At 43.6% G+C, this 24,257-nt stretch overlaps 1 protein-coding gene across 1 annotated transcript in view; it reads right to left on the bottom strand.

Moving 5' to 3' along the window:
- Positions 1-560: 560 nt before the first annotated feature.
- hs6st1 (heparan sulfate 6-O-sulfotransferase 1) overlaps positions 561-24,257 on the bottom strand; it is a 60,730-nt gene continuing 37,033 nt past the window's right edge. The window contains exons 2-4 of the mRNA XM_022750634.1: positions 6,129-6,351; positions 4,239-4,487; positions 561-2,197 (exon numbers count right to left, since the gene is read on the bottom strand). Of these exons, the coding sequence (XP_022606355.1) occupies positions 1,871-2,197; positions 4,239-4,487; positions 6,129-6,351 (799 nt within the window). The 3' untranslated portion in view covers positions 561-1,870. The remainder of the gene's footprint in view (positions 2,198-4,238; positions 4,488-6,128; positions 6,352-24,257) is intronic.

The raw sequence follows: 24,257 nt of genomic DNA, 5'->3' as shown, positions 1-24,257 counted from the left end.
TAGTTAAGGACAGGGCAGAGGGGAGTATTATTGGCTTGCATCACTGCGATGGTCACACTCCTGTGACATCCTATTGGAGGGACTTTGCTGCCCCGCCCTCCACCACCAAAAAAAATGGCAAGATAATTGGTCATGAAACCAGTCATTCACAAAACTCATTAGACATCCTCTCTCAGTCAGGCACACTATTTACAAAGGCAGACACATACGCCAATCAAAGGCATACTTTACATACTATTTACACACACACACACACACACACACACACACACACACACGGAAACACTCTCATCCACACGGACACACGAGTAGTCAGAGAAATTACTGTAGTATAATGCAGACGTAATATCTGGCAATAATTATGTTGACTATGATCCCAGTACATGGAGGCACTGCTACCTCATCCCCGTCCGTTCTTCAGGGTAAAACCAACGAAAATATCGGTCACACTAATGAACTACTGGTCCCCAGCGCTGTGTGCACCCTTTCAGCAGGTGGGACGGAGGCTTGTTTGAGACTGCCGCTTTTACAACGCAGCTCTTGGTCACCAAAAAAAAAAAAAAAAAAAAAAAAAAAAAAAAGACAGAAACTGAAAATGCCACCCACTACATTAAGGGCCCACATTGCCATGGTGACCAGTAGTTCCACAACTCCCATCTCAAGCATTTGTCTGAGTTAAGGCTTCCAAAGCGCTTGCCGCTCACACAGCACGGTTCCTGGCAACAACCTGCAGCAGACTCTCTCCTCTCCCTCCTTTCCCTGCCTTTGATTTCCTCACACCTATGTGAGACTGGGGTCTGTAATTGGCTGTCATTCTCTGCAGGACTGAGACACACAAAAAAAAAGGAGAGAAAAGGAGAAATAATGAACTCATTAAGCGACAGGAGCTTTGGGAACCTTTAACAGAGAAACAGGCCACTTTTTGCCCCCAAGATGCAAGGCTTCAGTAATGGCTATGGTCCATTGTACGTCAATCCAATCCATTAGCTTTGACTTATAAAACAAACAAAAATAAAGAAATAAAGGAATCACTTTTCTTTAGGCAGCAATATTGGTCTCAGTGTTATTACAATTCTGCTTTTAAAAAAGCATAAACACAAAAGGAAAATACAAATGAATTCATCCTAAAATGAGAATGAGACTGTCACTATTTCATGACCAAAGCGTGTTCATGGGTGAAATGGTTGATTTTTTTTTTTTTTTTTTTTTTTTTTTAAGCAGAAAGCTTTATTACACAACTCAGTCCGTCTTCCTTCTTTCCAGTACATTCTCTCTCGATTCCCACCATTTTCTTTGTTCAGCTCAGCCATTCGCATACTTTCATAGCTTTCCCAGTTCCTCTGAAAGTGGAGCAGCCAGGAAGTAGACTGGTCCTTAGCAAGGATTAGCGGGAATTCACAGACTTAATTTTATTTTCTCATGCTCCATATCAGGCCACAGAGAACGAGAGGAATACAGGAGGAGGAGGAGGAGGAGTGGAGGCGGGAGAGATGGATGAGATACTCAGTTGTCAGCAACTCTTAAAAATATCTCTCTTCTGCTCAGTCAGTAATGATGATGAGAGAGACAGAGTAACTCAGAGGGGGGGAAAGGGCAAGCGGGTGCTAATAACAACTGGGCAAACCTCAATAACATGAGCTGATGCAATCGACCAAGCCCTGGTCTCCATAGCAACCACTTGGACTCTCATTCCCGTAGCCCAACTCTGCGGTAAAGTCTGTTTGTCAGTCATTTGGGTCTTTGATGCAGGCGCTACTTGTATGTAAGAGTGTGTGTGTGTGTGTGTGTTCGTTTGTGTGCATGTGTATGTATGTGTATGTGCATTTTCACATTACGTATGCATGTCTGTGTATTTGTTCTCATTCTGCTGCTACCAGCGGTTGATGATCTGGTTCATGTAGTCCTCAGTGGGGAGCCTGCTGCCCGCCTCCTCCGTTCTGCCTCCCTCTTCACCTTCCTCCCGCTCCTCCCTCTCCACTTCTCCCTCCTCCAGTGTCGACACCGAGCTCTGCCGGCTGCGGGAGGGCCACAGGCTGACGCCCAGACCCAGGCCCTGGTGGCTCTGCTGCATGTGGTTCTTGATGCGCTGCTGCCGCCTCTCCTGCTGTCTGGTGTACTGGTAGCGCTGCTGGAACAGGTCCTTGGCGTAGTCGTACAGCTCCATGTCTAGCTCGTTCAACTCTTCTATACGCTGGACCTAACCAGGAGGGAGCAGATTAAATATTTAAGTTAACATAATAAGATTAACTGAGAATAAGAATAGACAAGAAGATGTTGAAGACAGGAAGAGACAGGAAGGGGACCAGAGAAGGAAAAAATAACAGAAAGAAAGGTTGGAAAAGAGAGAAGGTGAAGTTATAGTCTTCTTCAACCAAACAATTCCAGGATCTATGGAACCAAAGGGACTATATGTCCTGTTTGTGTATTCCAGTTTGCTTTTTCTCTGCATCTGAATAATTATAAGCAAATCCGACTGATGATGGCTCACCTGCTTTGTTCTCAATGCTCCCTCTCTCTCCTATTTTATCTAGCTAGTAGTATTTGTGGCATTGACAACAAAGCCTGTTCTTTTTAACATTAATGATACTAGTGGCATCCAGAGGTTTTGGTGAATACTGACCAATCATCAATGCTCAGCATTGCAAATCCCGCCCAGATGGTTCCTGAACCACTGAAAGCACTGACCCCAGAACAGGCTCTTTTGGCATCTGTAACTCAGCAGGAACTAACAGCTATTCCGACCAAAAAGTTCCAGGATCTATAGAAGCGAAGGAACTACATTCAGGAATCAGAACAAGGAACTAAAACGCCTAATTTGCATTCTTGTTTGCATTTCCATCACATCCGAGGAACCGTGAAGACAAACAACACAGAGTCATCCTCTGTGGTTATTCATTTCAGCTTTAATACATAACCATGATGAAACAATAACAACACTTCCATTATTTTTTTGATAAATTGTAGGTGCCATGAAGTGTGTTTGATCAATAACTGATATTCAGCACTGTTAGATCCACCCCAGTAGGTTCTGAAACATTAGAAAGCACTATCCCCAGAGCAGGAACTATTGTACTGGTGCTAAAGTTCCTGAATTCCTCACAAGATTCTTGGTTCCCCCCACAGTTCCTGTGGTGGAAATGCCCCACTACACAACTGAGAGAGAAAGATAGTGGCAATATTAAGACAACAGGAAACGCATCTGTTGTTAACTCGGGCAGTGCAGCTGGCTTTATTGGTGCGTGTCATCTGCTGTGTGGGAATACAACATGGTGGGGGAAATGTGTTTAATTAAGAGAATGCCTTTGAAATCTGTGATGGAGTGCTGAATATCGTTTGTGAGCGATGTGTGCGACCACAGAGGGAAGCGAAGCGTCGCACTGATGTTAGAAAATTGGAGATGTTTGATCGGCAGCACCGGGGGACACCGGCACAAAGCCAAGACGACCGCGCCGAGCTGCCAGACTCGAAAAAGAAAATATCCTTCCCATCACCTGCTGATGTAATTATTTGACTTTTAAAAAAAATTATTAAATAATGTCACAATTTCACACACACTGCGTTTCGAGGTATTATATTTGAAAGCTAATTTCAGAAACTAATTTTTACTCAAGATGCCCCACACAGACCGTCCTGTCAGACTACAAATCACAACACATTTTCTATTTTGTGATAATAACCATTGGTCTACTTTCCTGCAGCCTCTGTCAGCTGGGCATACTTTATTTTCTCTCCTTCCTTTTGGTTTTGATGTATAAGTCACCAGTCTGCTGTGTGCTGGAGGATTTTTTATTTTTTTTTGCTGGGAATTGAGCCTAAGAACTCCCACACTGGACCAATTGGACCAAAGTGTGAAGAACATCTTTGAAGCTGCTGTTTTTTTAACGGCGACAGTCATCCCAACTCATTTCACAGAAATAAAAAAAACCACTGTGTTTACTCTTTGAGTCTCTCTTTTTCTCATTTTCTTATTTTTCTACTTTTTCTACTTCTCTCTTCTCAGATCTTTCGCTTCTTTTTGAAATATTTGTTTGACTTTTCACTTTCTTTTTATTCTCTATGATTGTCTTTCTTCAATGAAACATGTTACACATACATACAAGAATTATACAACAGACTGTAATAATCCTATAAATAAATACTACATTTGTCCTATTACATTTGTTGTAAGTGCATTCATTCATTTTCTCTCTTCCTTATAGAACAAAATCCACCGAAAGTGAACGAGCCTTTGTACGAACCGTAGCATTGTCCAGGTCCACCCCTGCGGCCCGGGTGCTGTTGTACTGCATGAAGGGCCTGATGAAGCGCAGCCTGAAGGTTCGCTCAAACAGGAACTGGGTTTTCCTCTGGTACTCCGTCAGACCAAAGAAGGCCATGTCTCGCAGGTTCTTCTTGGCCGACTCCAGGAGAAGCTGGGCCCTCTTCTTCTCTGGGACCGTGGACATGTTGTAGCAGCCGACGAGGCTCAGGTCTGCCAGCATACGAACCTAGAGACCGGGGAAAAAGGAAGTGAGGAGGTTGTAGAAATCAGTGGATGTTTGTGTGTTTGTGACAGCGTTAACAGAATCCATCCTTTGAATCAAGGACCTGTGTTTAAGTTTGTTACAGTTCAACATCTCACTAAGTTATTACATTTAAAAAACATTATGTGAAAATACTGGTTTTGCCTTCTTTAATGTGGTTTTACATTTCACTTGATTCATATGTCACCTTTTATACACAGTCTCCAGCTCACTCAAAATGCAGGAACGAAAATGAAAGAAAAAGCAAACAATTAGGAGACTTAATTAGACATCAATTTGAGTTTAAGGTACTGTTTTTTGTTTTCCCTTTTTTTTGTAGACTAAATGTTTAATCACGAGTTCAAAGAGGGAAAATGAAAAGAGTTAAGAGATTAAATAGATTATGAAAATTCCTGCATTTTGTGTATAATGCCCTATAGTACGTAACTAGCACTTGGAATTTCAGTACTAAGTCAAATTCCTTGATTCCTGTCGCACTTTGTAAACTCAAGTAGTTGATGTTCAACTGGATTTGGTTGCAAAAATGAGAGATCACTGTACAGCTGAGTGCTCTCTGGAGCTGTGGTGTTACAGGGACAGAGACTGAATCCTGACATTACAAGAGTACACTGTGTGCACCTCAGCCTGCTGGTCCATCAGGATACCTCAAGTGTGTGTGTGTGTGTGTGTGTGTGTGTGTGCGCGTGCGTGCGCCACATTTATAAGTCATGGGACCCTGAGTAATAACAACCTCAGGCTCAGATGAGATAAGCTGGCCAACAGGTTTAGGTGGGAGACTGAGATAGCATGAGAAAAGAAGGTGTGAATTTGAGGTGTTTATGGCCAGCAGGCAAACTCCTGACTGTGTATGGGTATATGTGTGTGTGTGTGTGTGTGTGTGTGTGTGTGTGTGTGTGTGTGTGTGTGTGTGTGTGTGTGTGTGTGTGTGTGTGAGGGAAGAGGATATGTTCACATGTGTGAAACTCATCTTACACTTTTCACATCTCGTCTGAATTTAAGAAATCGAATTCAAAATGAATTAAAATTTCTCCATTAACTCTTTGTGTTAACAAATGAATATATGTTCAACCTTTATAAGTTGAAAGAATAAATGTTAATGAGTTATGAATTGTTGGCTTCCAAATCCATATCTATCTACTGTGTATTTGGTTTCTCATGTGAAACTTTACCAAATGATTTGATCTATTTTTCTACAGAGTATTATTGGTATTTTCCAGTAGACTTGGATTAATGGTACTAACTGACAATATCAGGACTGTAATCCTATTGAGGAACAAAACAAAGCGGTCCAGCAGGCAGGAGAGAGGTCAGGTCAGGTGCAGAGATGCAGGTTAGCTAGGCAGCAGTGATAAATGGCGGCACCAAGACTGAAATCAGCTGATCTTTTGAGTGTTTGCAGTACAAGTGAGTGTTTGCACAAATGGCCAGAAGAAGAAAAGCTGAATAGCTGAGGATTTGTGGGCACCTTTTCTCTCCACAGAATTCACTTTAACAACTGCACTGGCTTTCATCCCACCTCTCTGAACCTTGTAGTGTAGAGTTTCTGTTGTTTATACTTGATTCACGTTAAAAGCTTCTTTTTTTTTTTTTTTTTTGCTCCCCCACCTGTCTGTTGTTGGCCAGGTTGTAGGGACAGTCCATGAACTGCTGCAGGGTGCACCCCGACCAGTCGGAGCCCTCGTAGCAGGAGGGCAGCTCCTCGGGCGTCGGGGTCCGTCCATCGCACATGTGCAGGGAGGTTTTCCACGTGGCTCCCCGTTGCACATGTCTCCACTCGCTGAGGTATCGAGACACAGGGTCCCTCAGCAGAGTGATGTAGTAGAACTTCCTGTTAGAGGGAGACAGAAAGGAAGAAGCTCAGTCAATCAATAAGGTAAAAACACTGCATTAACGAGTCAGCAAAAAAACCAGCTGCAACACGACCTGTAAAAACAAGCTCATGTATAAGTTTCACCTGCAAACTGACTTTAATGACTTTTTGTTTTCTTTTGGGGGAAAGTTCTTGATTATTCATATTAAGTGAGACAATGTAGATAAGAGAGGCGAAAAGAGATAATTCTTTAAAAAGAAAAAAAAAAAAAAAAAATCAAACACTGCATCATATGTAATTCCCCCGTCATCCATGTGGCGGCACTGTTTACAACACTTTACTGCAGCAGTTCATTCTCCATCCTCGTAACTCAGGAGGAGGAAAGCTACAGACAGAGGCTGTCATACCTAATATCATATTATTTGCATTTACTAGAAGCAGCTGTGTGATGCACGAGAGAAAACTGGGCAGCAGATGAGAAGTGAAACTACAAATGAGCAGGAGGAAGAGGAGGAGGAGGGGGAGGAGGGGGAGGAGGTGAGGCGGGCAGTTGATTTGTCAGGCAGAGGATCAGGTCAGTGTTCAGGCCACACTGTGCAGGAAAAGAAACTGCTGGCACAAGCACATCTCACTCTGCAACACACATCTCCACACAGCAAATATCCTTATGTCTCAGACTCTGACACACACACACACACACACACACACACACACACACACACACACACACAAACATCCTTCCTCTCGCCTCACACTTGCACAGAGTATTAGGTCTGCCTCCGAGAGATGACTCATCTCACATCTGAGATTTGGCAAATGAGCAGTCTGTAGAGTGTGTGTGTGTGTGTGTGTGTGTGTAATGTAATGGTGCATAGCACAGTTCAATGTCTCTCCAGAGGGGACACTCCCACCAGAGCAGAGACCTTTCCAGGCCTTCACACTCCAGCTAATTACTGCAGTCTAATCAATCAACACATCCTCATTAACCACACACACACACACACGGGTTGCATATGTACGTGTGTGGTGTGTGTGGTGTGTGTGGTGTGTGTGTGTGTGTGTATGTGGTTATGTGCCTGCAGTGTGTCTGCGAGCGATGGTATGGATTTGTCTGGTCAACAGACACACGCTGCCAGTCAAAAACACACACACAGGCGCAAACGCTGCCCTCCTCTCCTGGGCTGGATCACGTCAGAGGAATGTTTACAGAGAGAAATTTTGTGTGCTGACAGGACTCCTTGAAATCGCCCTGGTCCACACAAGTCGGGTCATATATAGCCTACACACACACACACACACACACACACACACACACACACACACACACCACAGCCTCCATCACTAAATCTTTAGCTTCACACTACAAAGCTCACCCGGGGAGAGAGGGAGGGGTTGCGGGGTGGACATAAAGCCCCCAAGTGTCGCACAAACAGTAGCAGTGTCTAGATATTAAAAAGAAGTGGCTAAGCTCGGCGAAATCCAGTTGCAGCAGGGAGATCCTGGACAAAAAAACACAACTAAACCCTAAATCTAGCAACAGCTGAGTGATGGTGTATAATGAAACAACCAAACCTCTAAATCCAGCAGCGGGGAGGAGATCCTGAACAATAAAACAACTCAAAAAACACAAATTTCATCTGGGAGATCCTGCGCAACTACACCAACCACACCCTGAATGTATCTGCAGCACAGAGAGATCCCTATAAATGCAACAAATCTAGTAGCGGCAGGGGGATCATGGACAATGCAACGACTAAACCCTAAATCCAGTGGCAGCTGGGAGATCCCAGGCAACGAACCAAACAGACCCTCAATCCGAGGACAGCGGGGGGATCACGGCCATAGAAACAAGTATCTAAACTCTAAATCCCATCAACCTAAACCTAACCCCCCCATCTAATCAAAAGCAGAGGAAGGGAGAAGCGCAGTCAAACTGGAGCCTGCAGGAGAGCGGGGTACATTATGGAGATTCCTATGATGACATTATCAGGATTCCTAACACTCCCCAGAGTGCAGTGTGTGTTTGTCTGTCTGTGTGTGTGTGTGTGTGTGTGTGTGTGTGTGAGTGAGAGAGAGGCTGCTGTATGTGTGTTTCTGAGTAAGACTACGCCTATTAAATCAGTGATGACATTTTCCCCCTCTTGGCTTCTATTCCACTGAAAAAACACAGTACTGTTTGGCCCTCGCTACAGAGACGGGAGGAGAGAGTGAAAAACAGAGAGAGAAAAAGAAAGAAAGAGAGAAAGAGAGAGAGAGAGAGAGAGAGAGAGAGGGAGGGCGGGAGGGAGGGAGGGAGAGGAGGGGGGTGGAAGAGAATTTCAATTAGTTTTCTAATACTGTGAAAGCAGTGAGGGCCCCGAGCCCAAGTGATTTATCAAAGTTATGGCTCCTGCTATAATGAAGGCTCAGGCATATTACCAGGCAAAATAAATAAATAACATGCACGCAAACACACACAGGATGCAACACACACAGTAATCCACACACACGGGGAGTACATACAAACCCAAATAAATGATCTTAAACGGCGTGCCTGACTGTGTCTGCTGGGTCAGGCAGACTGCAAAAAAAAAAAAAAGCAAAAAAAAAAAAAAGCAAGAAAAAAAATGGTGCCATGGAGACTTTTTTGCCTCAAAGCCTAATGATGTCTGGCTGGCGCACTCACATCCCTAGGTAAGTATGTTTCAACCCACATGCACACGCATTTACTCATTCACCAGCAAGTCCACTCCCTTTTAACACACTTTCCTCATGCACATGGACACACCGCCTGCCTCCGAACGACAGCACATTACAGCAGATTTTTTTTTTCTCTTACCACCCCACCCCACCCCACCCCACCCCACAGGTGATATTGCTTATAGTTGAACCATTCAAGCACTTGTCAAATTAACTTCAAAGCTTATACGCAAGCGCTCAATCTCTCGCCGCCAAGATTTCACCACATCATCCTCCGGCTCAGCGCAGGAGTTTGCAGTCTGGGAACAGCAGCTTGAAGGGCCCTCTCGCAGACTACGTTAAGTGTGTTACTTTTTTTTTTTTTTTTCTTACAACATTTCTCTGGTGTGCCTTTTTTTTTTGTTATCTGCAACAAATAGAAGAATATCCCGAACATCCTCGCTAAAACACTCAGCTAGTATCAAACCTGTCTAATCGGCGGGCGCTTTATCGTCTTATTGATATCTCCTATCATACTGGTGTGGAGTAGGCTGATAAAACAAAAGTGAGTGTTTGGCAGGGAGAGGTGTGATGAAGTTAGTGTCTAGACCACTGTGGGATCCGGACTGAACAAGGACAGTTTTGTCTTTTATCTCTCACTTCTCTCTCTTTGTCCTGATCACTATAACTGAATGCAAAACTTGGTCTGTAAGTGCAGGATGAAGTGGCTGACTAAAAGCAAAGAGGGAGCATGAAAAAAAAAAAAAAAGGGAAAAAAAAGACAAACACATTCTCTCACATTTCTAGAGGCTTTCTGACTTTTTACCTTCCTCTCCTCAACATCTCTACCAACTCCAGCTATGTTTACATGTGCCGTAAATAAGTGAGAATGAGACGTGCGTACGCCTTTCCCACCTTGCCAAGAGTACAATTACTGGAGGAAACACCGAATACTTATAATTCTTCACCGTTTTTGGGCACGACTATGGTCAAACTCAACAGATAAAAGAATGCACACGAGCAGCTTCAACACAAGGATCTTTCCTTCAAGCAGCCAAATTGAGTGTTGAGTGAGTCAATGAGAGTTCATGTGAGCTTGCTGTGCGTTATCAAGAGGAAACACACAGCGTCTGGGCTTGTTATGGTCTCTGAGAGCTCGGGGAAAATGAGCCCTTTGCCTGTTTCCTGTGGGTCACAAATCACCACTTCTATAACCTCCACCTTCTGCGTTTAACCTCTTTTCCCTTTCTGTTTAAATCTTTTCTGTCACCCATCTTCTTTCAGCCCATCGCCTGCTCTCCTCTCCCCTCTGACTACAATGTGTTCTCCCTTCTAGGAGTTGGTTTTGTTAAAATCTCAAAGCAGGACCCTTGGGTAATTGTCCTGGAAGATTCACCGCAGCTGAAGAATGGTTTACTTTGAGTTCGTAAACGGTTAGAAAAGAAGAGAATCAATAATTAGGGGTTAGGTTTGGATTTTCGCATGTGTTGGTTGCCATTTTTAGTCAAAGTTTCATGCCAATTAAGTGTGAGTGTTTTTCTAGGCTTTCTTTATAAGAAGCAACAAAAGAAACGGAAAGAAATACTGGAGGTGGTTTGTGGCTGCAACACACACGAGATACAAAGTCTCTTTTTTATTTTTCTCAAGAGAGTGTGAAAAAGTTTAGAAGCCTTGTTTAAATATAAGGGTTATAGAATGATTTACACATGCACGCACACACACATACGAGCACCAAGACACACAAACACGGTGACGCCAACAGCATCCCACTGCGCAGAGCAGCAATGATTTATTAATAGTCCACGGATGTTTGTTGAAACCAGATCCACTCAACAACACGGCTCTTTCCCACCTCTAAAAATGGACCTGAACTCAAACGAGCACAAACACTTAAGAGTTAAAGATAAAAAATAATAATATATCATGACACAGAAGAAGTAGAGAGACATGTTTTCCACCTGAAAAATGTGTTGTGTTTGTGGCTGCTGATCAGAATTCAAGCGCACAGAAAGATAGAAAGTGCGCTGGAGTGAAACCGCTTTTGGCAAAAAAAATAACTGAATCGCATTCAAACAAAGAGAGAAGATTTAAGGTTAGTGGCAGACAGTCTGTGTGTTTCTTGGCTTGGTTTAAAAAATAAAAATCACGGCTGGACGCTGTGATCCGCCAGCAATCAATCACCTGTGGTAGTTTCCACATTTCATATTTCACAGGTTATTACTTGCATGACGCATGCGAGTTCAGTAACCAGTTAAGCTCCACTGAGGAGTGGAAGAATGGCAGTAGCCTCCTCCAAATAATACTATATATGAACTTTTTTTTTCCCTACCTTTTTTTCCCCACCATTTTGTCACCAGGAAGAACCTACTGTGCCTGTGTTTACAGCAGTCTAAGACCATATATATAAATCCTGCTAAAAAAAGTTTTCTTTTCTTCACATTTAGTTTTCTCTTTCTTAAATAACGTGACATGAATTTAAAAAAAGATCTGAAACGAACCAGGATCGGTTAGGAGAACTGGAATCAGAGTCGAAAACTGAACCTGGGTGTACAGCATCTGTGTGTGTTTCTGTGTGTGTGTGTGTTTGTGTGTGTGTGTGTGTGCGTGCGTGCGTGCGGTAACTTGCAGGCAAAACCCTGGATGTCACGGCCTGGGTGGCTCCACTACCCTTTGCTTTTAGTGGAATGGTCCCAAGGAATGTGTAAATGAAGATGATATCAGCCATGTCAGTGTGTGTGTTTATAGACGAGAGAGTGAGGAACAACATGTCAGGACTTGAATCTCAACAGACTTCCACGGAGTCCTTCCTGTTCCCTTTCTTGCTGTGGTACATGTCATTGTTTGGACTCTTGATTGTTCATACACAGGCACACTCAGCCCTTAAACGACTGACTGTCAGGTCGGAGATTATCAGTCTCATCCAATCTGACAATAAACAATCGGACTGGTTGGGCGCTGACAGGGTTCAGGCTACAAACTGTCTTCATAGCAATCCTTCCGTCCGCAGCACCAAATCGACGGACTTTCGACCTCTCAAGACTAAACTTCACAATCTTCGCCCCCCCCCCCCCCACTCCTTTTCTCCTTTCCTCTGCTCACCATCCGTCATCTCATCCCGTGCGTCCACGATGTCTCCTGGCCAATAATGACGCACTGAGACAGACAGAAATAGACCCTCCGGTTCAGACAAGCTCTCGAAGCGTCCTTTCTGCCGGCCCTGGCTCACTCTTGCTCCTGGTACCACTTATTGTCTCTTTCTTTCTCTCTGTCTGTTAGTCGATCAATAACAGCCTGGGGACTCAGACAGCCTGCGTTGGTAGTTTGGACTTTAAACACAGAAGACGTACGAGAGAAAGAGTGAAAAAACAGAGAGTAAAAGAGAAGGGGGAGAGTAAGAGAAGACGGTGGTCCCAGTGTCGGAGAGAGGGGACACGGGGGGGGGGGGCATGCTGGAGCGAGGCAGACATCAGGAAATTGTGGTTAAATATGAGGACACTTGTGGAAATTCTTTGTTCTCCCTCAGCAAAGAGAAATCAAATTGTGCCAAGAAGTTATGGTTTCTCAATATTTTCCATTGAAACTGTCCATATTTTCTATATATTATAACATCCTGACTGAGGGCTGCAGACTTTTGGCGGAAATTTGATCTGCTGTGTGCTTATGTGGCCGACCAATGTGACTGGGACAAGTAGGTCAAGTCTAGTCTTCATAACGTTATATAAATCATATACAGTCATCACAACAAGAGCTGCAACTGACAGACATTTTCATTAGTGATTAATCTGATGATTATTATTATTTTTTTGACTGATCAATTCATCATTTTCTTTTTGAAATATGAAAATTGTGAAAAAACAGCAACAACAGAGACAAAGGTGTTTGTAAATTGCTTTGTTTGTGTTCAAAGAAATGACGATGGGCATGATTTGCTATGTTGACATTTTATAGAGGAAACGATTAACTGCTTATATGCACAAAAACCAACACATTAATCAATAATGAGAAATAATCATTAGTTGCTGCTCTACAGTGCAATCATTCAGACTGTCAGTTAGCAGATACAGATCACAAAAAGCAACTGCCAACGTACAAGATGTAAAATTTTACATCTGTAAATTATGTATGCACTGGTGTAGGGCTGCAACTAACGATCATTTCCACTATCAATCAAGCTGCCAGATACTGAATTAATCAATTAATCATTTAGTTTAAGAATTGTCTTGTTTCAAAAAGCCCTGTCTAATTTTGTCTGACCCAAACCAAAAGATATTGAGTCTACAATGTTAACAAAATTGTTGGCTACACTGAATGTTAATGGATTCAAACGTTGTGGGGTGATTATTATTTAAATAGGGCTGCAGCTATCAATCATTATTATTTGTCAATTAATCTGCAGGTTATTGTCTCGATTAAAGGATTAATTGTTTGGTCTATAAAAAGCCAGAATTAATGTTTGCAGACTGGATTATTGCTCCCAAAAGTTTTATTAGATTGAAAAAGTTTCAGCCCTGTTGAATCTTAATCAGGCAAATAGCAAATAACAATTTACTAGAACCCAACAGAGCGTCTTTGAATGTCTAGCTTTGTTTGACAAACATCTTACTATCATAACATGAGACTGTGAAAAGCAGTAATTCCTTACATTTCAGAAGAGACTGAAACTAATCGTGTCAGGTGTAGATTTCAACAGCGTCTTTCTTTACCCCTGGTTAACACCCAGACAGCAGCCTTCTTACGGAGGCTGTGTACTGTACAATTTTGTCAGCCCCCGTCACAGTAAGACAATAAATTGGGGTCTAACACTGAGAATGTTTCGGGGCCCCTGCAGCCACTGACAAAGTACTCAGGCGAGCTACTCTCTGCATGCAAGGTGTTCTTTACAAAATAATGCAAGTTGGCAACACAAGTGACAGTTGCCGTGCGACCATAACGAAAGGAGCGTGTGAAAACGTTGCTTATGCCATGAGTGCAAAATAACGCACGACTCGCTGCAATTCAGCACAAAAAAAAAAAAAGCATCCTCTCCATGATTATCAGACAAAGAGAGGCAGCAGATGAGGAAGAATGCCTCTGATGGAAGAGTAGCCCACGGCTCGAGTTGGACGTTGCAGTAGAAGAATGGACAAAAACAAAGAGAGGGCAGAAGGAGAGAGGGAGGGAGAGAGAGAGGGAGAGAGGGGAGGGAATCCCCTGAGTGCAAAGCTATGTTCAGCAGGAATGTTCTGCCGCCTGTTCTCTCATGTAACTTGACTGGCAACAGCCCAGAGAGCTGTCTGACAGAGACACAGGGAGGAATGGAGGGAGGGGAGGGTAAGAAGATGGATTTGGTGAGAGGAAGATGGGTGAAGGACAAGAAGAGTTGTGCAACTAATCACAGCTCATTTTTCATGTTTCACAATTAGAAGTTTTGTAGCCCTGCTAGGATTGGGTGATGTAACGACATAAGATACACCCATCCGGGGATATGCATTTTTTTTTTAAACTGTGAAATCCTGTAATTGTAAGAACATTCATATCAAGATCCTATCTTATTCTACGACTAACAATTATGTCCACTATCGATTAATCTGCTGATTATTTTTTCAACGAATTGTTTAGTTTATGAAACCAGAAAAAATGTCCATTACAGCTTCATACAGCCCATTGTGACGCCTTCACATGTCCAAATACCCCAAAATATTTTCTTTACAATGTTAGACATCCAAAAGAAGGAAATCCTCTTTTGTGAGGCTGGAGTCGGAATATTTGGAACCGTTTTACTATTTATGTTTGAAAAATGATATTGAAAAAATCAATAACCAAGCATTGTTCTGGCGATTGACTAATCGGCCAATCATTTCAAGTTTAATCCTATCCCATTACCATTTCTGAATGTATGAGGCCATTGTTGGCAAAGCTGCAAATCGATCAACAGGACTGTCATGTGGCTGTATCAGATTTTTAATTCTGATGGAGAAAAAAAGACAATTTGTCAGATTTGGCGTTTTGCTGGATTGGGGCAAAACAAAAGACATATCCACTGACAAACTCTATACATTTACTTTATTATGATATCCATCCCACTTGTAATCTCTGAAATATGAAACATCCATGTACTAATTTTAAAACATTGGTCAAAGTTTTGGAAGCAGAGCATACTGGCTCAACTTTAGAAAAGAAAATTAATTCCCCCCCCAAAAAACTCAAAGCTTATCTTTGGTTTTAAGCCAGATCATGACAAACAACAGTATTAATACAGATTCTTTGCCTTTGGGTGGTAGCTGTATCCTAGAGTAATAAAAAAGTGATGTTGGCTGAATTTTGTACAAACAGACCAGAATAAGAGTATAAAGACTGTGTGTGTTAAAAAAAGGGGCTCTCAGCAACTTTGAGAAAAACTGCAACTGAACCAAATAAAAAAGGGGAAATGTATGCTAAGCTGTAAAAACATTTAATAAAACAATCTGCTGTAGTTTCCTGTAGCTGTGACAAATAATCATGATTTTAAGTGTAGTAAAAAAACACTGTGAGCAGCCATGCAGCCAGAAAATGAGGGGGATGGAAACGGAGCTTTAGGTTGCTCAAGGTAACTCAAATCAACCTGATAACCCTGCGTATGTAACTGTGTGTGTGTGTGTGTGTGTGTTGATTACGTGTCTCTGAATTCCCTTCTGACTGGCGTCATGTTCATATGCCTCCTGATACTGAGGTCAAAGCAATCACTTTGCTAATATGCTGACATATGGGCATGTTGCACTCACACAACCCCACCCAATCCCACCACACTCACACACTCACACACACACTCACACACTCACACATGCACACACCTGCATGTTATGACATAGTCCTTGCTGTATGTGGTGATGTCAGATTATTGATATGTCCCAATAGTTCACTTAACAGGATGAAGAGAAATCAACAGGAGAAGGAGTGAGGGAGGAGGACGAAGAGCAGGAGGAGGAGGAGACATGATGCAGAGTTTGGGGGCAATTAAAAGGCTGGGTAACGAGGCTAATGAGTAGACAGGTGGCCCCATTACAGAAGCAGGCGCACACACTCATTAACACACACAAAACCTCCCCTCTGGCTAGGATTAGTATGTGCACGTGTGTGTGTGTGTGTGAGAGAGACCCTGTTTCCCTGTTAATCAGTCGTCACATATGAGACTGGAGGCAACAGGGTGTTTCTGTGCGTGTGCATTGTGTTTGTGTGTGTGTGTGACTGGAGGCGAGAGTGTGAAATTGGAGTGATAAGGCAGTTAACATTCAAACCTCCCCACCTGCCCTGTGCAACTCCGCACGGACACACACACGCAGAGACACACTCACATGCACACAGATATAAACACACTTGAGCGCTTGTTTCTTTCCCTCTCCACTCCAGTGCTAGATCTGTGTTTGTGTGTGCGTGAAAAGTAGGCATTTGTTTGTATGAATAAACAGGGTAATGAGATATTGCTAAGCCAGTAGTGATGGTGGATAGCATACGCGCATGTGTGTTTGTGAAAGGGAGGGGGGAAAAAGACGGTAGGCAGAAGCGAGATTTCTTTTTATTCAAGAAACACTCTTTCAAGGTAGTGTCAAGTATTTGCCCTGGAAAGAAAAAAAAAAAAAAATGTGGCTGTAATTACACAGACAGGTATGGCGAATGCTTCACGTTTACCCAGAGAGCTCAGCAGATGCATGTACGCTGCACAAACAAACAAACAGACAAACACAAAACAGCAGAGTCACATGAGGATAACTCTCAGTCTCTGGGTATCCTTGAAAAGTAAAAGCAAGAGAAGGTGAGGGGGGTGGGTTGGGGGGGGTGGTAGTGAAAGAAAAAATCCTCTCTGTAGGCTAAAAAATTCTCGAGCAACCAAGACACAAAGAAGCACAAAGAGTCTAGTTGGGAAAGAGCCAGAGACAGAGAGAAAAAAGACAGAACGATAAAGAGGAGGTGGAGAGGTAAAGGCGAGGTGGAGAGCCGGGGAAAAAGCGAGTGAGGAGACGCGAGGAGCCGGCAGCGAGAGCAGCCCGGTGACATTTGGGGGATATGTCTGCATATCAATGGAACTTGTATGGGTAGTGGTTGTTATTATCATTTGACAGAGAGGGGAAAGAGAAAGAGGGGAGATGGTGGTGGTGGTGGGGGGGGGGGGGCAGCCAGGAGGCCAGTCAGTCAGTCAGTCAGTCAGGCCCGGAGACAGGCCTGGAGCTGGATTTACACTCTACGCCCAGGAACCGCAACCTCACCCTGGGGAATAGGAAGGGGACAATTGGCTCTTTAAGAATGGAGGGAAAAGTGTGAAGGGAGGGGTGTATATGAGTGATGTATGTGTGTGTGTGTGTGTGTGTGTGTGTGTGTGTGTGGGGGGGGGGGGGGGGGTTAAGGGGTCCTCCAAGCCCAATTAAGCCTGACTGCATGTCGGAGGGCTGTGCCAAACATGCCCCACCTGTTTAGAGAGGGCCAAGGGGCTAATGAGCACTGCCTGGAGGGAGGGAATAGCATGAGAAAGACAGAGAGTGGAAAATGGGAAAGAAAATTCCAAGGATTTCAAGAATAAGGATGACGTTCCCCAGTTTTTGTCCCCCTGTCTTCTCTCTCATTGTGCAGCTGCAACTTGGAGACACAATGTCAGAGGGATTTCACAGCTAAAATTACCCTTTGTTATCATATGCAATCATACGGTACAGGCTCTGAACATGTGACACACATGCACACGGCCTCCAATCAGTCAGACAACAAACACATGCAGCCAAGAAAATTAAAACCAGAAACCGGGATGAGAGGCAGGAGAGCGGAAAGTAAGGGGCATAATGTAATAATAAGAGCCAAATATTGTGCAACAGGAGCAACAACAGTTTTCGAGACAGAACGCCTCTGTGTTGTGTTGTGTGTGTGAGTGTGTGTGAGTGTGTGTGAGTGTGTCTGTGCAAGTGTGGGTGACTTTGGGTGAAAGAAGCCCATTGTCTGGCTGTGTAACTCAAGCTCACAGCCCCAGCTTTGCCTTGAACGAGCTGTGAGGCTGTGGCATCCTTCCTTCCTTACGTCCTTGCTGACTTCTGTCCTCGTTTACTCCTTCCTCGCTCCCACTACGTTCTACCAGTCTCAATTTCCTCTTAAAGGAATAGTTACACGTTGTGGGAAATACGCTCATTTCCGTTCTTGCCAAGATTTACATAAGAGGGTGATACCACTCTAATGTTTTAGCTTAGCTTAGTTAGCTTAGCATAAAGACTGGAAACTGCTAGCCTGGCTATTTCCAAGGGTCATGAACATGTTTGCTCTTAAAAGAAAATTTAAAAATGCGCTTACATTTGCTTACAACTACATTATTATCTGTTCTAACCCATTTATTAAATGTTTTTATACAACTTATGAATGCTAAATATGCCAACTTAAAGTAAAGTGCTGCAGTTGAATCTGAAGAAAAGAATAAAAACTAGGGCTGTTGCAATAACTGCAAAATTGAAAGTGTTGTGTACGTTTAGGTTTTGTCCCTCACTTGTTGCTTTTGGCTTTTGAACAGATCAAACGGAAAAAAAGATAGACGGTGTGAGCTTTACAGATTTTGTTTCCTTTGGACAGGTCCATGCTAACTGTTTCCTCTTATTTCCGGCTTTTATGCAAAGCTAATTGGCTGCTGGCTGTAGCATTATCCTTACCATGCAGTTATGAGAATGGCATCTGTTTTCTTATATAACTCTCAGCAGGACAGCAAATAAAGCGTAGTTCCCAAAATGCCAAACAATTATCAACTGACCAAAGGCTTTGAACAAACTAACATTTACACATTCAGGTGACCAAGGCAGTGAGGTGAATTTAATTGCTTATTTGATTTTTCACACAAGATCACACAAACACATTCGCCAGCCCTCCACACACACACACACACACACACGCACACACGCACACACACACACACATACAGACAATCAACTGGCAGCTGCTAACCCCGAGATTAAGGCCAGTGTGACAAACGTGACTTCAGGCTACATCTGTGACAGAGAAAGAAAGAGAGCAGAACAAACAAACGCAGAGTAACATGCAGCAACATACACTCAGCAGCAAATTGTTACTGGCTAGTGGAGAGGAAAAAAACAAGAGGTGAAAAAAAAAAAAAAAAAAGAGGAAGAAGAGAAGCAGCGAAGCCACGCACCATCTGTTGGGTGCATATTGACTGTGCATTCAGAGATTCAAAAGGCCGTTAATTCTGCACAGAATCCAACGTAGAGGGCGGTGGAAAACGACCTGCAGATGCTTTTATCAAACAACCTTTTAATAACGGCAAGAAAAAGAAGGAAACAACGAGGATGTTTGACTGGGGATGGATGCAAAGTCTCTGCCCTTAAGATGTTCCCTTCTTTAGTTGAAACGAAGAAAGGGATTTAAAAAAACAGATGTTGTGTTTGCATTTGATGCAAGCAGGCTTTTAGTAAAAGGAACCTGGCCTTTGGTCATAGCTAAAATTGAATTAGAACTCCATTTAGCCCGCCACAAACAGCCCTGCTCTGCCAGCACCCATGTTCTCCCCTGCTCTCCCTGCCACTTTCTCTCATCTCTCCCTTCTTCTCTCCTTCTTAAACCATTACGAATGACACCGAAAATAATTGAAAAGCCTGCTCAATCCGTCACAAAAATTCAAACTTGCTTTTCAAGAAAGGCATGGGAAAAGGGAGGGAGAGAGACAGAGGAGAAGCTGGAAAAGAAAGTGAGGAAGATAGGGGAGAATTTTTGTGTGTGTATGTGTGTGTGTGTGTGTGTGTGTGTGTGTGTGTATGTGTGTGTGTGTGTGTGTGGCGGGGGGGGGGGCTGCTCATTGATATGACAGTTTGATTTTCTCGGGCTATGTGTTGAAGCAGCTTAAGAGGGCACCCTTCTATTATAAGGCCTGTGACATTGCCTCTCCAGCTCTTCAGCCCCCACCCTATATCTGTGTGCTGTGTGTGATTGTAAGCTAGTGCATTGTGTGTATCTAAGTACATGTGTTTTTCTCACTGTATGCTTGAGTGTGGTGTGTGTGTGTGTGCGTGTGTGTGTGTCTCAGACAGACTCTCCCCCGAGATTTCCAATCCCGGATCCACATGGGGGGAATGTGGAGTGGAGCAAGCTGTCGGCCTGGCAACGCTCCTCGCCAACCAAGGCAGGATAGAAAACTTACCAAAGCTCAACACCCACGCATGTCAAACGCAGCAGCAGGGACAGGGTACATGCAGTTTGTATGTGTGGTGTGTGTGTGTGTGTGGTGGTGTGTGTGTGTGTGTGTGTGTATGTGTGTGTGTGTGTGTAGTATTGTCAGCTTCAATAACCATTCATTGTTGTCAGTAACTCTAAGGCATTCAGCTGAAGACCCCACCCAGAATGATTTAGTCAGAATTTAAAAGCAGAATTAATGTAAAATGTTGGTATTTGGAACATTTAACATCAATAAATCAGCAGCTAAAGTCCTTTTGAGCTTGGCAGCTTATATCACTCTACAGTGCCTTCACAATTTATTGCCACCTGGTTGGATTTGGCAGGAAATTGATTGTTTGCCTTATAGAACTATAAACTGGCATAAAGTCTGTTGTTCTTCCAGCAGAAACTTGAGGCCAGGATTTGGGATTTTCTACACATGGAAGACGAATGGAAACTGGAAAAACACCAGTGCAGGGCTGAATGGAAAAAATATACATCCAGCCACGTGACATGTTTATCCTATCCACTAAAACGAAAGTAAACAGAGGCAAGGCGTCAAAGCCGAGGGTGTCCTTTTAAGAGAGGCAAGACGAATAATCTAAATCATGTCAATAATATTCCCTTTAATGGTCATGTACGATAGACTAGCGCATCAGTAAGTTGTTTTTTGGACAGGAACATGATACAGGTGAATTGAAAAGGGCTGGAAAAAGGGGCACGGCATGTGAGGGGAACGGAAGTCTTTATCTTCACAACTTGTGCAATGGTTAGAAAAAAAAATAAGTGAGACCACAAAGATTATGTGGGAACATTTTTGGCTCATTGTTTGGAAATCATGACTCCTGTTGGTAATAATAATGCTGTAGTTAACTGCTGAGATTAAGACGAAAGTGGTAAACATTGCTACAAAAGAAGTCAGAAAAGGGCAAGAAACACTAATTTTTAAACAAATCCTGCAGCGTTTTTATTGTGGAGCGCGCCGTGCCTCGCCTGAAATTAAAGAGCAGCCTCCACTGACATCACAGAAAATTATTAAGCATTTTTTATGGAGATATAATATTAGGCTTATTAAGTTATAATATTAGGTCTTATTAAGTTTCTGGGAAAATGAGAAATGGATCGCTGCCATCACATAGTAAATGCAATCTCATTTGTAACTAGAGTCAAGGACCCTGTTTATAACCTTCACTCTAGTACACTACGCTGATAATAGAACGGATTGCACATGCAACAGGATCACCATACCGTAACACACTTTCCCAGGAGAAGGAAGCTCTGCCCGAGGTGAGACAAATTACAGCCTAATGTCCCTTGTAAACACTCGTCCCAGTTTACAAACTGAAATTATGGTTCAACTTGATTCGAAACTTTTCGTGTACATATGGAATCTTTCTGAGCATTCTCAGTGTGCTCGATTTTGGTTTTACTTCCAAATCAAGAGCTCTGGCTCAGACTCAAACGCCTGCCTTACAACAGTCTGAAAGTCTGCTGACTGAATTTCTTGCCCTGCTGAACTGTGCGCGTGACGTACTGTGTTTCCAGACATCAAGCAATTACATAGAAAGTAAAAGAGGTTCATAACTCGATAGAAATGGTTAAACTAGGGGCGTTTAAAGGTTAAACATTATATATATCATATATATATTATATAAATATATATATATTTTAATCATGACAGTTAAGTATTGGGATTTGGAGCGATGTTCAGTCAATGGAATTCTTTCTACGCACAGTAATAGTATCCAGTAGTGAGCGTGCGAATGTGTTGCAGCATTATCCTACCCTCACAAGACTAACACATACAAGATTTTGATCTCCTTAGAGAATGTATATCAAGCTGCGTGGGGGAGGCTGATTATGTACATTAAATTTCATGTGGCCCAGCCAGAAGAAACACGTGACAGCGAGCACACGGGCGCTTGCAGACACCTCGACACACTTGATAGAAGGGGAAGAATCAGGGTGAATCCCAGAGAATCCCAAACAAATCCTTCGGATTCGATTGCTGCGGTTAGGGGTGCAGGATGGGAAAGGGGAAAAAAAAAAAAAAAAAAAAAAAAGAGAGGGCAGGGCTGGCGTGGTAGGGATGCTTGATTGTGCTGTCTAAGGTCAGAGTCAGAGTGTGCGTGTCATGTGCTGGTCACAGAGAGTGACTGGTATATTATGGCTAAAACTCACCAAGAGACCATGTGCCAGCGGGAAACAACTACACTATCGCAAAATGAAGTCCGTCCATATGGTGAGCAGTCAACTGAGCGCTCAAACACACACAACACACACGCACACGGACCACGCACATGCACAGAAACAAATCTACACTTGAAGAGCCAAGTGCTTCCCTCACTTTTTATGCTACAATTTGCACAAGCCTTTTTGTGAACAGCTATCTCTGCTCAGTCTGCAAGAAGAAAAAAGGGAAAGAGACGAGAGGGCAAAAAACAGAACAGAGAGGACAAAGAGATGATAGGGAGAGAAGAGGCAGACGTCAATAGAGGAATAAGAGAAACAGCCAAATACCGCTTCTTCTGCTCATCCGGATTAGCATTCAGTAGGAACTGGAAGCGAAACAGTAGCAGTTTCTGAGCCCTTATCAGACGTCTGCCTGCATATCCCACAGATGGGGTCCACATTGCTGAAAGCTCACTATGGCTTTTTCCCATGTCTTCACAACTGCCTATTATCTGTTAATCACCCACACTGGTTCATCCCCAGTGTAACAGGACAGCCATTATTTAACTGCTTGAAAAAAGATCGACCTCGAGACATGTAGGGAAACTAATCGCCGAGAGGCCTGCAGACAAGTCTGTTTCAATCTAGCCTACACCGTGCCGTCTCGTCTGAAGTGAGCTGGTCTACCTACACAAGCTATTGGACAGAGGACCCTGAGATGTTCACAGCCTGGCCCCAGGGGAGATGGTGTCAGGACAGAGGGATAAGCAAGAAATTAGGAGGGATTGGTGGTGTAAAAATATAGATTCAGCAGACGGTCAGACATGGTTTGATGCCTGAGAACACATAACCACAGAGATGCTTTTGTCAACGGATGGATTTCTACCAATCCTGTATTTCATTTTTAGTGTTTAACCTCCTGGGTACCAACAGGGCAGGCTGGCAGGAGCTTCAAATGGCAAACATCAATCCTGGCAAAAAGTAAATAAAACCATCTGCTAAAGGTTGGAGGTAACCACTGCCTTCCCAGTCGGGGGCTTAAATCCCCTTAAAACCCCCCCTCCTCCCTCTTGATGGCCGTACAGTGCAGAATGTTCCAGTTGGACATGTGATCTGTGTGGGATCTGTTGTTAATCGTGTGTGTGTGTGTGTGTGCAGTGTGCGTGTGTGGGAGGGGAAAATAGGTAAGCAGTGTGGAATGGATGATCCTGCCTGTTTCCCCTTGGGCCAATTCTGCTCTCGTGGAGCAGGCCGCCCGCCTCTAAAAAGCCCCGTCCGACATTCCTGGAGCATTTCCGCCAGCATTTCATTTTCAAAACCCGTCTAAAGACCCCCCCCTACACCACACACACACACACACACACACACACACACACACACACACACACACAACACACACACACACACACACACACAACACCCCCCTACTGCGTATGTACCTCCTCCCCCTTCCACTTCCACATAGAAAAACTCTGAGCATGGATCCAAGAAAAATGTCCAAGAAATGTCTGCTTGTGAGACATTGCCACAGGAGAGACGCACGATCCCTCCCTCCCTCCCTCAGCACTGGGTCATTGTTCATCCCTCTCTTGTTCATTCCTTCATCAACTCGCCTAACTCCATCTCTTTTCTCTTTTCTCTACCTCCTGCAGGATTGTGGCTCTCTAAAGAGGCATCTCCATTGTCCCACTAACTGCTGGAACAGCTAGGACGCTGGGATGCATGCGGAGCTGCTGCTCTTATGTTGTTGTGTGGTGCGCAGCGCGTGCTGTTGATCAGGCGTGCGAACATCTGTGCAGAGAGGAAGCGATGGGAAATGATGTATGCAAGCTGCCAGCCAGAATATCTTGTCACCTCTGACATATGCCAAACGCGTCTTGACTGGCACGCACACACGAGCACGGGCACGTCTGAGGATGCGGCGCTCAGACACGCGACACATCTCTTCTTTT

This window comes from Seriola dumerili, unplaced genomic scaffold (genome assembly GCF_002260705.1).
Source record: "Seriola dumerili isolate Sdu_G_001 unplaced genomic scaffold, Sdu_1.0 BDQW01000149.1, whole genome shotgun sequence".
Lineage (NCBI taxonomy): Eukaryota > Metazoa > Chordata > Actinopteri > Carangiformes > Carangidae > Seriola > Seriola dumerili.
The sequence above is the reverse complement of the archived record's forward strand: the minus strand, read 5'-3'. Positions and strand labels throughout refer to the sequence as shown.